Source organism: Schistocerca americana, chromosome 8, assembly GCF_021461395.2.
Source record: "Schistocerca americana isolate TAMUIC-IGC-003095 chromosome 8, iqSchAmer2.1, whole genome shotgun sequence".
NCBI lineage: Eukaryota > Metazoa > Arthropoda > Insecta > Orthoptera > Acrididae > Schistocerca > Schistocerca americana.
In genome coordinates this window covers 27,401,089-27,416,949 of record NC_060126.1, presented here as the reverse complement: position 1 = coordinate 27,416,949, position 15,861 = coordinate 27,401,089, and the positions used below count along the sequence as shown (strand labels likewise).

At 48.9% G+C, this 15,861-nt stretch overlaps 1 protein-coding gene across 1 annotated transcript in view; it reads left to right on the top strand.

The window, feature by feature from the left end:
- Nucleotides 1-15,861, top strand: part of LOC124544975 (PI-PLC X domain-containing protein 1-like) — a 411,814-nt gene that overhangs the window by 315,377 nt on the left and 80,576 nt on the right. Inside the window, exon 3 of the mRNA XM_047123723.1 lies at nucleotides 14,025-14,148. Coding sequence (XP_046979679.1) covers nucleotides 14,040-14,148 — 109 coding nt within the window. The 5' untranslated portion in view covers nucleotides 14,025-14,039. The remainder of the gene's footprint in view (nucleotides 1-14,024; nucleotides 14,149-15,861) is intronic.

Genomic DNA, 15,861 nt, shown 5'->3' with positions numbered 1-15,861 from the left:
GTCTGTTCGCGCCACAGCGGGCCCAAGAAAGTCAGGCAGAAGAAAGTCTCCAGCACGAAGGGTTCGCCGGTCGTGCAGCTGACGCGACGCAGACTGCCGGTCGACGCCGCAGAAGTGGCAGCGTGCCCGCCCTCTGTACGCTGAGCGCAGTGGTATCGGGCGGAGAGCGCCGGTTGACGCCGTATAGGGCTCCTCTAGCCACTAGGCGATCTTCTTGTCTGCGTCTGTGTACTCGGACCCACCGAGCAGCGAGCGCAGCAGGGCACAGAGCGCTGTGGCCGGCCGTATCGCCGATGCGCTACAGGCGCGAAAGGAGGCGGCTCCCCGTAGAAGAGAGGAGAGGAGACGACAGGCGCGCTCCTGAGAGTGCTGCGACGAAGCAGCAGTCCGGGACGGGCTGCGTCCGGTAATGCAGCTCTGAGGCTCCGCAACAGGAGGAGACCGCCGCTGTCTGCCGTAGCGGTGCAGACGCCACAGGGCGCGAGCGGCGTCATCCCTCTGCGGAGGCTGCCGGCCTTCCCCGTGACGGTGGAGGCTCTCCTGACCGTCAGCCCAAGAGCTGCAGGTGCCAGGGCCACAGGCACGTGGCCGAGTACTGCGGCAATCACGACAGCCGCACCTGAGACCGCGCCACAGACGCTCCGGTGTCGGCGTCGCCGCCCGGCGTTCCCGAGCCACGGCCGGTCGGACGGCAGCGCGGCGGCTGCGGCCGCGACGACGCGGAAGCCGAGAGGACGACGGCGGAGGGGCGGGACGAGACTTGGGGGCGGCACGGGAGCGGCCCTCCCCTCCGTCAGCGGCGAAGACCGGCCGGAGGCGGGCGGTCGGGGAGCACTCCCCACCCCTGACAAGAAGACGAGAGACCGACTGCCGTCACCGCACACACTATCGTAGCTGTCACTGAAGCCGGCAGTTTAGTATAGCAGTACGGCGGCGAGCGCAGACGACTTGTAGACAGTGTCTTATTTACCGGTTAAAATGCTCGTAAGAAATGGGAATAAACTGATACGACTACGTTACCTTCAGAGTTTTGACATGATGGTCAACATATGCTTCGTGTTTGGCTGCATATTTTCGGACAACAGACGAAACATAACAAGTTAAGGCACACGTCTCAGTGCAAGCATAATTACAAACATTTTATGTATTTTTGCTCTTTTACTGTATGCAAGTCTACATAATCACATCACAGTTTCTCTTAACCGAAACACCGGCAATATTAAATAGTTTATATCTACTTTAGGGAATTTAATAATCTAGTATTAACAGGCGTAACTTAATTATGTGTTTTTAACCTTTTATCAACTTCCGCTTTTCTTCGAGCAGTATACTCCTTAAAAAAGTGTTCCTATAAGTAGAAGGTGCATTTTGTCGTCGATAACAAGCGTCTTTATTCATTTGAGTGTGCCTACGAAAACTACACTCTGCTTTGCTTCAAATGGCTCTGAGCACTATCGGACTTAGCATGTGAGGTGATCAGTCCCCTAGAACTTATAACCACTTAAACCTAACTAACCCAAGGACATGACACATATCCATGCCCGAGGCAGGATTCGAACCTGCGACCGTAGCGGTCGCGCGTTTCCAGAATGAAATGGCTACAACCGTTCCGCCACACCGGTCGTCACAGTCTGCTTTAAACGCGTATGTATATTGACGTTCTTCTCATAACACGATGCTACATTGCGTGTGTTAAACTCAATTAGTGCTCAAACATTTGCTCAAATCGAGAATTTCTTTAAGCCACCTCGTAAAGCTTACAACCCCATATCGTGTTAGTACCACACACAAGCCACGCTGCCTAACACGCTGCTTGGGCTTACACTCTTCTGCTATCAGACGTTCCCGGAGGCTCCACTGGGGGCCGAATCGCACAATAATCCTGAGTTCGGTGGAATGAGTGGACTGCTGTAGCCTGTTGCGGGGTTGTGAACCACTGAGGGCTACGGCGGGACGAAGCCTCTCCATCTTTCTAGGTCCCGGGTTCAATGCACAACACACACACGAGACACAAACTTCCAGATGCCGTCATGCCATCTCACCAAACGCCAGGTTTCGGTAAAAGCTATGTCTGTGAGCGGCCCTTAAAGCTGTCACAGCGGCACAGACGGCCGCGTTCGCACCTGCCCTGGCTGCTGAGGCCACACAGCTGGGTACAGTGCTCGCACTGCAACAGGGGTGCACCGCCGCAGAAAGCTGTCACCAAGAAGACGACTGTCGTACTGGTGTCTGCCGCTGGAACCGCTCCAGCAGCGCCGCAGGAGCACGCCAGGGCGCCACGAAGGCACCCGTCGCCCCGCCGGCAACGGCGGCGGCCCGCCAGCCACGGTGGAGACCGGCGCCAGGGAAGAGCAGAAGCAGCACTCACCGCGAAGCGCGAGCAGCCAGCGTGCGGCTCACCGAAGAGGGCGAAGAGCGGCTCCCGCGCAGGCAGCCCCGCCAGAAGAACTGCGCCGTGCGTCGAGCTGCCGCGGCTGACGCCTGCCTCGTGCTGCGCCAACTCGCCACTCACGCGGCACTGCACAAGTGCTCACAGCAACGCACTGCGGTGCCCCACGGGACACACGCTACTATGACGAACACTGACTCCGACACGCTATCGAGCCGCATGGTAGCCACTTCCAACATACCCTAGCCTTGCGTAATCCGACACACAAAGCAAGATATCCGCTATTTCTCTTGCTACCCGTCCGGACTATCGCAGAAGCTTCTCCCCCGTGTCTCTTGCCTTGCACCCCCCCCCCCTCTCTGCCGTTAAATACGCTACCCTTCATCGCTTCTCGTCCACCTCTGCCACCTACACGGACCTGTATTAGTGGGCAATCCTACCAAGACGCACAATAACATCTCGTAAACTCCTCGATTTGCAGCTAACAATACGGAGCTGAGAGCAGATCTTTTGAGATGGTCACTACGTTGGTGTGAGCGTGGAAGGATTCCACCTTTAAAAAAAAAAAATCAAAGGAAATGTCATATTACAGCTGCAATTAGCAATTCATGAAGTTGCCATCATTAAAGCCGTACCTTTGTACGATGTAACACCGTGTTAACAAATAACTGAAACGACATAAAATAAGATTTAGAATCAGAGTATACGAAAACCAATAAACAACCCGAAAATGGAACACGGGGGTACACACTAGTAGTATACTATAAAAATCCTACTATTAACACAATCAGGAATGATAAATCGCCGTTGATACACAATTCGGATGCTCCCAAAATAGTCAAAATTAATGACTACCTCAACAATAAAATGTTCTTCGTACCTCCTGTGAGAATTGTTTTAAAAGTTGCCGACAGACGACTGAATATTTGTGCGGGTCGATAAGTACCATCTAGATAGAATAGGAGAACAATTTACGGGAACCAGAGTTGCCTACTACAGCCGCGAGTATAGGTAGGCCGGTATCCAGACTTGTACACGCAGGAGACACACAGTGACACACATTTAAAAGCTGAACGTTCCATGTTCTGGAGAGTAGCACGCACGGATATATTCAATTGAGTCAACTTTACTCTTCGCCTGGCATTCTAAGTTGAGGAGCATTAGCTTAGAAGCAGACGGAGCCCCCTATATGTTGATGTTGGCAGTGCAGACGAACTTGTACAGTAGCTCACACGCTCCAGCACCGTCGGATTCTAACAATGTTTTGAGGTTTCTTAGAAACTGATGACCATGAGCCCGAAGATTACTAACAAGGACGTTTAGATGGTCCGTGTTTCGAGGACAACGTTGTAATATACTGTTCGGTTCTTCTTCCTCTCCGCAAACACATAGAGGGGTGGCGCTTAGGTTGAGCCGATGGAAGCGTTTCTTGAACTTCCACTAATTACATTACAGTAATACTACACTACTGGCCATTAAAATTGCTACACCACGACGATGACGTGTACAGACGCGAAATTTAACCGACAGGAAGAAGATGCTATGATATGCTAATGATTAGCTTTTCACAGCATTCATACAAGGTTGGCGACGGTGGCGACACCTACAACGTGCTGACATGAGGAAAGTTTCCAACCGATTTCTCATACACAAACAGCAGTTGACCGGCAATGCCTGGTGAGACGTTGTTGTGATGCCTCGAGTAAGGAGGAGAAATGCGTACCATCACGTTCCCGACTTTGATTAAGGTCGGATTGTAGCCTATCGCGATTGCGGTTTATCGTATCGCGACATGCTGCTCGCGTTGGTCGAGATCTAATGACTGTTAGCAGAATATGGAATCGGTGGCTTCAGGAGGGTAATACGGAACGCCGTGCTGGATCCCAACGGCCTGCTATCACTAGCAGTCGAGATGACAGGCATCTTATACGCATGACTGTGCAGCCACGTCTCGATCCCTGAGTCAACAGATGGGGACGTTTGCAAGACAACAATCATCTGCACGAACAGTTGGACGACGTTTGCAGCAGCACGGACTATCAGCTCGGAGACCATGGGCGCAGTTACCATTGACGCTGCGCCACAGACAGGAGCGCCTGCGATGGTGTACTCAACGACGAACCTGTGTGCACGAATGGCAAAACGTCATTTTTTCGGATGAATCCAAGTTGTTTACAGCATCATGATGGTCGCATCCGTGTTTGGCGACATCGCGGTGAACGCACATCATCGTCATACTGGCGTATCACCCGGCATGATGGTATGGGGTGCCATTGGTTACACGTCTCGGTCACCTCTTGTTCGCATTGACGGCACTTTGAACAGTGGACGTTACATTTAAGATGTGTTACGACCCGTGGCTCTATCCTTCATTCGATCCCTGCGAAACCCTACATTTCAGCAGGATAATTCAGGTCCTGTACGCGTTGTTTCTCGATACAGGAAATGTTCGACTGCTGCCCTGGCGAACGTATTCTCCAGATCTCTCACCAACTGGAAATGTCTGGTCAATGGTGGCCGAGTAACTGGCTCGTCACAATACGCCAGTCACTACTCTTGATGAACTGTGGCATCTTGTTGAAGCTGCATGGGCAGAGGTTTTTCACAGGACCTTTACCCGTTCAAATACCCTTCTTACTGCTGTAGGTTTGGCTAGTTGCAGTAGCGGAATCTCCATTCTGAAAATAAAGCTTGACTAACAGTGCGTTTTCTGGTAACGTCAACATGGAACGACGGCAGACGTATCTCACTACATCTCATTTTATAAACGATTCTCACGTGGCCTCGCTAACGTGCTGCTGCCCAGCGCCATCTGTTGGCCGGTTTCTGCGCCAGTTTTTGGTCTCAGTAAAACCCCGTATCATTTCAGACATGTGCTCCGCCTGCTTTGTTCCTTAAATTAGTGGTTTACGAAATGTTACCAGACCTTACACTGCCCCCACACTCTTGACTTCGTTATGAAAAGCCTGACAAGAGCTCTGTGTGTGAGCTTCCCCTGCAGTCACTGAGTTTCTTTTAATTATAACGATTACTTTACAGAGGTTTTCTTTTTTTTTTTTTTTTTTTTTTTTTTTTCGCGAAACCAGGTGGGGAGTACTGAACACTGAACACTGTCCGCTGTCAGTAGGGGAGCAGTAACAGCCGAATGAATCGGTCAGTGGAGGTGAATGAACGTGGATCCATCACTAGACTTCACCTGAGTAACATATCCGTCAAGAACATGTCAACCCTTCTAAAGCTACCTACATCGAATGTTGCTGGCGTGACTGTGAAGTGGAAACGTGAAGTAACAACCAGAAATAAACCGAGACCACTCAGACCTCGTGTACTGACTTACCGTCGAGCATTGTGTGGGATGGTTGTAAGAAAACGTACTATCCGACGTAGCACAGTGATTGTGTGTACGGGGTCAGGAGGAAGGGGCTGCAACGGTCGGGCGGCCCATCATAAGCAACAGGTGTCTGCAGTCGGTTCTAAGCGACGCCGCTGGACAGCGTATGACTGGAAGAGAGTGACCTGAAGCGGTGAATCACGCTGTATCCTGTGGTGATTCGATGGAAGGATTTTTGTTCGGCGAGTGCCTGGAGAAGCTACCTGCCATCATGTGTAGTGCCAGCAGTGAAGTATGAGGCAGATGGCGTTGCGGTACGAGGCTGTTTTCCCTTGTTAGGTTGTGATCTCCTTGTCGCAGTTAGGAAAACATTAAAAGCCGAAGTACATGAACAGATATCACAACTTTGTGTACTGCGTACAGTCGAGGAACAGTTGGGAGACGACCATTGTTTGTATCAGCTTATCGAAGCACCCTGTCATAAAGCAGAGTCAGTCAGGCGGCGTTTTGCGGCGGACAATATCATCCCTGATGTGGACTGGCCCGCACAGAGTCGCGATCGGAACCCAGCTGAAAGCTCCTGTGATAGGTCAGATCGTCGAATTCGCTCCAGTCCCCAGCGTCCGACACCTGAGGAAGAATTGGCTGACAAATAGTTTTTGGAAGTTTGTGGTAAGGTCTTATGGGACCCAACTGCTGATGTCATCGGTCTCTAAGCTTACGCACTATTTAATGTGACTTATGCTATGGACAACAAACACACCCTTGCCTGAGGGAGGACTCGAACCTCCGACGGGGGGAACCGCGCGGACCGTGACAAGGCGCCTCAGATGGCGCGGAACGGGCTGACAGTCCTCCACAGAAATTCAGCAGAGTCCGACCTCTCATGAAGGCAAAGTGCGGACCGGAAATTAGTGTCCACCAGTAGATGTCCGGACAGTTTTGATCAGATAGCGTATAACAAAGTTTCACTTGCTGCCCACGTAGCAAAGTACTCTCCTCTTTCCGTCCTATCACTTTCCAAAAACTCAATTCGATATCTAGCACCGTGTATGAAATACGATCGATTATATGATTAATTCACACTCACTGTGTTTGAGAGTTCGGGTGGATGTTAGTGCGCTACATCCATTTTTCCGAAGCTGGAGATAAGTATGGATCTGGTACCTAAAGTCTAAAGAAAAATTGCTTAATTTACACTTCATGCATAGCAATGTGTGTCAAAGGTAGACGAGTAGCGTCTCGTATTTTTTATTGAAAACTATCTGAGTTTCGTGTAACGGGATAGTTTGGAAATATCACAGTAACTGTCACCATTAATGAAAAGATAAGCTTTCATCATTTTAACCAACATGGTTCGACGTGTTAGCGATCTTACTTGTGATAATTACTTATGAAGAAACAGTCACTGAAGCTATCGTCTTGAGAACACGCAGCTGCTAAGCACGTCGGCAGCTCCATAAAATCGTTTAATCAATCTGAAGATGGCTTACCGTATGTGCCGAAACCGGTCATTTTATATAAATGATATTTTGCGATCGTGACTGTTTCTTCATAAGTAAAAAAAAAAAAAAAGACAAGCTGTTCATCATGAGGTTGTAAGTTGGTTTCTTGGTTGATTTACAGGAGGGTCCCAACCAGCCAGGTCATCGGTTCCATCGAATTAGGGAAGGATGGGGAAGGACGTCGGCAGTGCTCTTTCAAAGAACCATCCCGGCATTTGCCTGAAACGATAGACGGGGGTTTGAACCGTCTTCCTCCCAAATGAGAGTCCAGTGGGCTAACCACTGCGCCACTTCGCTCGGTGGGGTTATAAGTAGCGAAAGAATCGAAATATTTTACCGAATACTTTTTTAAAGCATGAAATGCACTTAAATCCATCCGAGCAACTACTAGAAAACGTGTATTTGTAATAACCACACATGTTTCTTATTGATATAAAACATAGGCAGTGGTGATATTTTACGTCCCATGTTCGCTTATATCAGAAAGTGTCGTCTGCCTGAATATTTCCGAGATATTACTTCGTTTGGCTCAAAATGGTTCAAATGGCTCTGAGCACTATGGGACTTAAATTCTAAGGTCATCAGTCCCCTAGAACTTAGAACTACTTAAACCTAACTAACCTAAGGACATCACACACGTCCATGCCCGAGGCAGGATTCGAACCTGCGACCGTAGCAGTCGCGCGGTTCCGGACTGAAGCGCCTAGAACCGCTCGGCCACCGAGGCCGGCTTACTTCGTTTGGAACTGATGTTTTTCGCTTAGTCTCACGTTACAGCAGACATATTTTCTTACGTAAAATACGACATAGTATAGCCTCGTACCACTAGTATTTGTTTGCACACCGCTGGCCAGACAAATGCAGTTTCTTTAATATCGTCTGAGGAAGACTGCGGAGCAGTCCGAATGGCGGGCGGACCAGCGTCCTCTACGTGCGAAAGCAGGCGAGGCGTTTACAGCACCCCTCTACACCGGAGAGAATGCAGGCCAACGTGAACGAGTGCGCATTCGCCGACAATTCGCTATTGTTCGCCGCCACTAGCCTGCAACAGTAATCAAGCCTTTGCTCTAGGGGGTACGCGAAACAACAGGATATGACGAGCGTAGCCTATGAACGCTGCGTTATGACTTCCTACAACACTATACAGTTACTGCCATGAGGGACAACTCTGATACTCAGAGAGGTTTGCACTGCAAGTTCACTATGTTTGACGAAGTTAGCAAAATGGAGTAGCAAATGGGGGGGGGGGGGGGGGGGGGTTAGGTGTCTGAATTTGTGCGGCAGCGTAAGACGCTTGGAGATACGAGTAATGCACTTGAAATGTAACTTCAGCTTTCCTTAACATCAGACAAGAACACTGTACATATGTCTGTTGCAATTTGCTGCTGACTCTTCATTACAACTGAAGAGGGCCGCCGTTGTGGACGAGCGGTTCTAGGCGGTTCAGTCTGGAACCGCGCCACCGCTACGGTCGCAGATTCGAATCCTGCCTCGGGCATCCATGGGTGTGATGTCCTTAGGTTAGTTAGGTTTAAGTAGTTCTAAGTTCTAGGGAACTGATGACCTCAGAAGTTAAGTCCCATAGTGCTCAGAGCCATTTGAACCATTTTGAACAACTGAAGAGGAAATTTAAAAGCAAAAGACTAATTAACGACGACCAACATAACCTTGAAGAAAGGCAAGCATTTACACTCGCGTTATTAGCAACGGGAGGCATTTAGAGTAACACCTCGTATATTGGACCACTTCTTAAATTGGACTAAGCAGGAAAGGTTGGGTTGGAATGTTGATGGAACCCTCAAGCGGCAATTAACAGAAGCTTGCACTCACATTGTTACTGGCAGGAAGTTGCACTACGTTATGAGCGTGTGCTGTGCTGTTACACGTATTTTTCTTTTAAGTGTCTGTCCCTACATCTAAGCTGACAGACGGAGTAGTCTTCAAGTTGAGTAAGCTGTACTTACACTTTGTAAACACCAGCGATATAATCCGCTACAGTGGTAAAAATTATTTATTTCTAAAAATGAGAGCACAACTCGTCTTCAGGACGCTTTCCTTAACACCAGACAATTTAGGACTACTCTCTCTAAGCGTGCTGTACGAATTCTTCAGTGATATTGCAGGAATTACGTCAATATACTTTGGTTTGACCCTGTTGGTTGGTTTGCTGTGCATTCACGTGCAGACAGCGTAATATGTGATTTGTGCCTCGCTGTCACACGAGAGAAGTTAGTTTTCACAGCAGTCGTCTTACCTGCACATCCATCTGCAAAATTATAAATCAGTAATAATGCCTGTCCACATAGTTAAGAGAATCAAAACTAAATAAAACCTACAGAAATTCTTAAAGAAAGAAACATGTACATAGCAATAAAATAAAGTCTTTACTGGTTTCCTTACATTACAATTAGTTGTTGCATTACTTTGTATATGTACCAATGAGTGACAATTTAGGACTACTCTCTCTAAGCGTGCTGTACGAATTCTTCAGTGATATTGCAGGAATTACGTCAATATACTTTGGTTTGACCCTGTTGGTTGGTTTGCTGTGCATTCACGTGCAGACAGCGTAATATGTGATTGGTGCCTCGCTGTCACACGAGAGAAGTTAGTTTTCACAGCAGTCGATGATAGTTTGTGGTTCCTTAGACGTTTTGTTGGCAGGTGTATTAATTCAAATTTTGACCATCACTCGCTTACGTTAGGGGTACATGTCCCTTCCCACCGGCATTGGAGCTTTGCATTGTGTTTCGTATGGGTCTGAAACACTGCTGAGTCCAAACTTTACTCAGCCTGTTACATTGTTGTCACACATGCCTGCAGGAGCACAATATACATAACTTTTTTTTACCGCTTTCTATCTTTATGCGAATCCGTGAGTGGAAGACCCCTAGGCTCGGATCATTGTAAGTTTTGTAGTTAGTTTTTGGGATGTAGAATCTTTAATGCAAGTATATTATATATTTCAACCCATTTAGCAGTGGTTTCCGCTCTTTTAATTGGGACCTTTGTCCTTTTATTTAGGTCCTCCTCTGCGAGAGCCTTTCTGGCAGGCCTAGGATTCAAGATACCCGACTTTAACATATTTTTACCTCAGTTATGCATCCTTTGTGGACTTACATTTTAATGAAAGCATAGGGTTTTTTTCCTAAGGATTTCTGTTGGTTGTGTTTAGCTTTCGTTATCTTAACCAAATGAACAGGTATCATTATTGATTTATAATTTTGCAGATGCACCTGAAGATGGATTACATGTCCTCAAATCAGTTTGTGCTCTCCTTTTTAGAAATAACTAATTTTTACGACTTTAGCGGATTTTATCATTGATTGTCCCACCAGCAGAAACAGTGTTAACAGTGGCTGTACTCTTTGTTATCCCCTCGTCTTTGGTGGAAGTAAAAACGGCGTGTTGTCCTGTACTGGACCGTCAGTATTTTCCTATATTGAACTACGCTTCAGGGAAGGACGGGTGTCGTTAGCCGATGATGCACGGTCTGGACCACCACACTGCATTACCGACGACATCGTCCAGCTGGTGTATGCCCTCAGTACCCATGACCGCCGAGTGATAGTGAAGGCCACATCCGCCGAGGTCGGATTGAGCGTCGTAAGCGTTCACACATCATAAAGGAACGACCGCACATGAACAAGGTGCGTGCCCAACGGGTGCCCCGCAGTATTCAACCACAGCAGGAAGCATGTCGAATGGCCCACTGTCTTGCTCATCTGCAGCGCTATGATAGGGAAGGAAATGCGTTCATGGCACAAGTGGTGGCTGGAGATGAGTCATGGTGTCCGAACCACAATCAGAACGACAGTGGAAGCATCCAGGGTCACCACCACCACCACCACCAAAAAAGGCCAAGGCCATCCACACGAGTGCGGGACAGCTTAGGCTTTCTTCTTTGACCAAGATGGCCCCCTTCTGATTCACTTTCTGCAGCATGGGTCAACAGTGAATGCCCAGCGTTACTCGCAAACCTTGACCACCCTTTGCCAAGCGATCAAATCAAAACGACCAGGCAATCTCACGCGTAGGGTCATTCTGCTCCACGACACTGAAAAGCCTCATATGGGCAACACAGTCGTGGCACTCCTGCAGAAATTCAAATGAGAGGTTCTCGGTCACATAGTCCGGACCCTCTCCCTGTGATTACGCCATTTTTGGTCCCCTTAAAAAGCTCTGAGGGGCAAACGATTCACCTCGGAACTGGTTAACATGTCAGCCCCGGGAATTTTATGAGACAGCCATTCACCGCCTTCTGTCACATTGGGACAAGTGTCGCATCAGGCAGGCTCAATACTTCTAAGATACAGGTACTGGTTTCCGTAATTATGTCTCCGGATCGTTTCTTTTTGAGCGCCCTGATTCACCTCGATGGGCAATGAGTCTACAACCTTCAGTGCTGATGCACATTTACGTTTGACCTGCAGGAGGAATCTCACAGTAGCGAGCACGGAGGACAAAAATGGCTCTGAGCACTATGGGACTTAACATCTTAGGTCACCAGTCCCCTAGAACTTAGAACTACTTAAACCTAACTAACCTAAGGACATCACACACATCCATGCCCGAGACAGGATTCGAACCTGCGACCGTAGCGGTCGCGCGGTTCCAGACTGAAGCGCCTACAACCGCTCGGCCACACTTGCCGGCTCACGGACGGTGACTGATAACACGTGTCGCTGGGAGGTAGTGTGCGAGGTAGTCGCGCATTTGCGGTAAAACTGTGTCCGGTTGGTGCAGTGGTCAACGCAACTGCTTCGTAAGCAGGAGATCCCGGCTTCAGTCCCGGTCCGGCACACATTCTCACTCGTCGCCGCTGATTTAACATTAACTCCCGACGCAGCTGATATCGTTATTTCCTTACTTTCTCTTTCCTTTCTTCGCCCTCCACTTACAATATGCATGAAAACAGACGAGACAGCAGATGAAAGCTTTCCCTGCTGCTAGCCCGTAGCAGAGAGGATGCGAACTTCCTTCGATGGTCCGCCAAAGAACCGACAACCAGCGAAACACATACGAACCGATACACGATCGAATGTTCCTTGCCGCGCGGGGTAGCTGCGCGGTCTGTGGCGTCTTGCCACGGTTCACGTAGCCCCACCCTGTCGGAGGTTCGAGTCCTCCCTCGGACATGGGCGTTTGTGTTGTCCTCAGCGTAAGTTAGTTTAAGTTAGAGTAAGTAGTGTGTAAGCCTAGGGACCGATGACCTCAGCAGTTTGGTCCTATAGGAACTTACCACAAATTTCCAAATTTCCAAATGCTGCTTGCCTGTGGTAGTATCGTTTATAGACCTATATCTCTAACGTCGATCAGTTGTAGAACTTTGGAACACGTATTATGTTCGAGTATAGTGACTTTTCTGGAGACCAGAAATCTACTCTTTAGGAATCAGCATGGGTTTCGAAAAAGACGAACGTGTGAAACCCAGCTCGCGCTATTCGTCCACGAGACCCAGAGGGCCATAGACACGGGTTCCCAGGTAGATACCGTGTTTCTTGACTTCCGCAAGGCGTTTGATACAGTTCTCCACAGTCGTTTAATGCACAAAGTAAGAGCATATGGACTATCAGACCAATTCTGTGATTGGATTGAAGAGTTCCTAGATAACAGAACGCAGCACGTCATTCTCAATGGAGAGAAGTCTTCCAAAGTAAGAGTGATTTCAGCTGTTCCGCAGGGGAGTGTCGTATATATATAAATGACCTTGTGGATAACATCGGAAGTTCACTGAGGCTTTTCGCAGATGATGCTGTGGTATATAGAGAGGTTGTAACCATGGAAAATTGTACTGAAATGCAGGAGGATCTGCAGCGAATTGACGCATGGTACAGGGAATGGCAATTGAATCTCAATGTAGAAAGATCCCTTATCATTTAGCTACAATATAGCAGGTCAGCAACTGGAAGTAGTTAATTCCATAAATTATTTGGGAGTAGGCATTAGGAGTGATTTAAAATGGAATCATCATATAAACTTGATCGTCGGTAAAGCAGATGTCAGACTGAGATTCATTGGAAGAATCCTAAGGAAATGCAGTCCGAAAACAAAGGAAGTAGGTTACAGTACGCTTGTTCGCCCACTGCTTGAATACTGCCCACCGGTGTAGGATCCATACCAGATAGGGTTGATAGAAGAGATTGAGAAGATCCAACGGAGAGTAGCGCGCTTCGTTACAGGATCATTTAGTAATCGCGAAAGTGTTACGGAGATGATAGGTAAACTCCAGTGGAAGACTCTGGAGGAGAGACGCTCAGTAGCTCGGTACGAGCTTTTGTTAAAGTTTCGAGAACATACCTTCACCGAGGAGTCAAGCAATATATTGCTCCCTCCTATGAATATCTCGCGAAGAGACCGTGAGGATAAAATCAGAGAGATTGGAGTCCACACAGAGGCATACCGACAATCTTTCTTTCCACGAACAATACGAGAGTGGAATAGAAGGGAGAACCGATAGAGGTATTCAGGGTACCCTCCGCCACACACCGTCAGGTGGCTTGCGGAGTATGGATGTAGATGTAGATGTACCAGGCAGAATACCATCGTCCGCCGATGGGTGTTGACTTCGGTGTGAAGGGGTCGCTGTAGGCCGCGCATTGGGTCTACGAGCTTCCTCTGTGTTCGTAGTGGGAAACAATCGGTGCGCCGCAGTGCGCACGTTGTCCGCACATGAGCGCGAATCGCGGCTGGAGTGGTCGCGCCTATCTTATCGCTCGCCGATTGCTTTCAGCTGAGCGTGTCGCGCCGGCCTTGCCTGCGTGCCGACGGACTCCAGAGAAGGCCGCCTTTGTTCCAGCAACCAGCGACCACGATGCGCGCCGACCTCAAACCGCCGCTGCCTCTGCTGCTGCTGCTGCTGCTGGCGACGTGGGCGCCCCTAGCGGCTGCTAGGAGCACCTCGCTCCGAGACACGTCGGGTGGTGAGTGTTCTACTGACCACTATTTTCTAGACATTTATTTATTTTTCACTCTCGTGTAATCCTTTAGAGGACCACGTGCCACTTTCAGTTCTTCATGCGCTCACCGGATTAAATCCGAGGGGCGTTCGTCAACAAATGCAACACATTTTATTTCTGAAAGTAGGTTGGATTTACTCAGGATTACAATACACCGTATTATCCGCCACTATTTTTCAAGATAATCGCTCATTTCGACAGCTCCACACCACATTAGTGGGAGGGCCTGGACGCCAGCACGGTACCTCTCTACTGGCCATCGTCTTGATGCAACAATAACTTACCCATCATCCACATACTGCTTCCAGCAGAGTGCATCCTTCATTGGGAGTCGGAAGGTGCGAGATACGGGCTGGATGGATGGTGGGGAAGAGTCCAAAATGGTTCAAACGGCTCTGAGCACTATGGGACTTAACAGGCCATCAGTCCTCTAGAACTTACAACTATTTAAACCTAAGGACATCACACACATCCATGCCCGAGGCAGGATTCGAACCTGCGACCGCAGTGGTCACGCGGTTCCACACTAAAGGGCCTAAAACTGCTCGGCCACAACGGCCGACGGGCACAGTCCAACAAAGTTTTTTGAGCTCCTATCGCGTGTAAACGTCCTCGTGTTGTCACGGAAAAGGAGATGTTCGTTTGCATTTTTGTGGCGGTGAAAGCCCTGAAGTCGTTTCATCGCTTTCCTGAGGGTAGCACAGTGCACTTCAGAGTTGATCGTTGCGCCATGTGGGAGGACATCAAGCAGAATAACCTCGTCAGAGTCCAGAACATCAGCGCCATGACTTTACCGGCTGAAGGAGCTGCTTTGAACTTTTTCTTCGGAGGAGGGGTTGTGTGGCGCCACTACATGGACTGCGGTTCGAAGTCATGAACCCATGTTCCATCACCTGGACGGTGTTCGACTAAAAACTGTTACGATCAGCCTCGTAACGTCTCAGCATTTCCGCTCAGATTGTCGTTCGTTGCTCTTTATGGTCTTCTGTTACGTGGCGAGGAAGCCAGCGGGTACATGCTTTCGAGTACACCAATCGGTGCACGAGTGTGTCAGCATCCCCAACAGAGACGTCCAGTTGTGCAGCGAGGTGTTTAATTTGATCCGACGATCTACTGTGAGAGTGTCCGCACGTTCCAACATTGCAGGAGTCAAAGCTGAGTGCGGCACGCCGGAGATCGGACGGGTTTGCGTGGCCTCGTTACGATCATGAACGCCTCCCACGATAACTCACCGTGCTTTTGTCCACTGCCAGATCTCTGTAGACATGCTGCAAGTCAATGAATATCTACAACTCTCTACTTTTCCGCCAAAAGAAACTGTGACTGCTCTCTGCTTGGAATGCACCTCCGTTGCAGACGCCGTTTTCGGTGCTGCGTATTGCTCCGCCACCAATCGGAAAATCATAAAACTATAGGATCTAAGGCGGGAATATTCCACGATGTTCCACAACAAATTCCGCATTTTCTTCAACGGAAATCGGCCAGAAAAGAAATGTGTTGTATTACTAACTGAATGCCACTGTTAGTAGTTACTCCCACAAAAGAACGCAAGGGATGCTTTGGACTGTGGGCTGTGGATGGCGTAGGTCTGTTACTAGAGGGTCGTGAGACCCTCCACCGCTGACCTAAGTCCAGGCAGTGGAGTGGTGTGTGTTTGTTAGTCGGACGTATGGATTC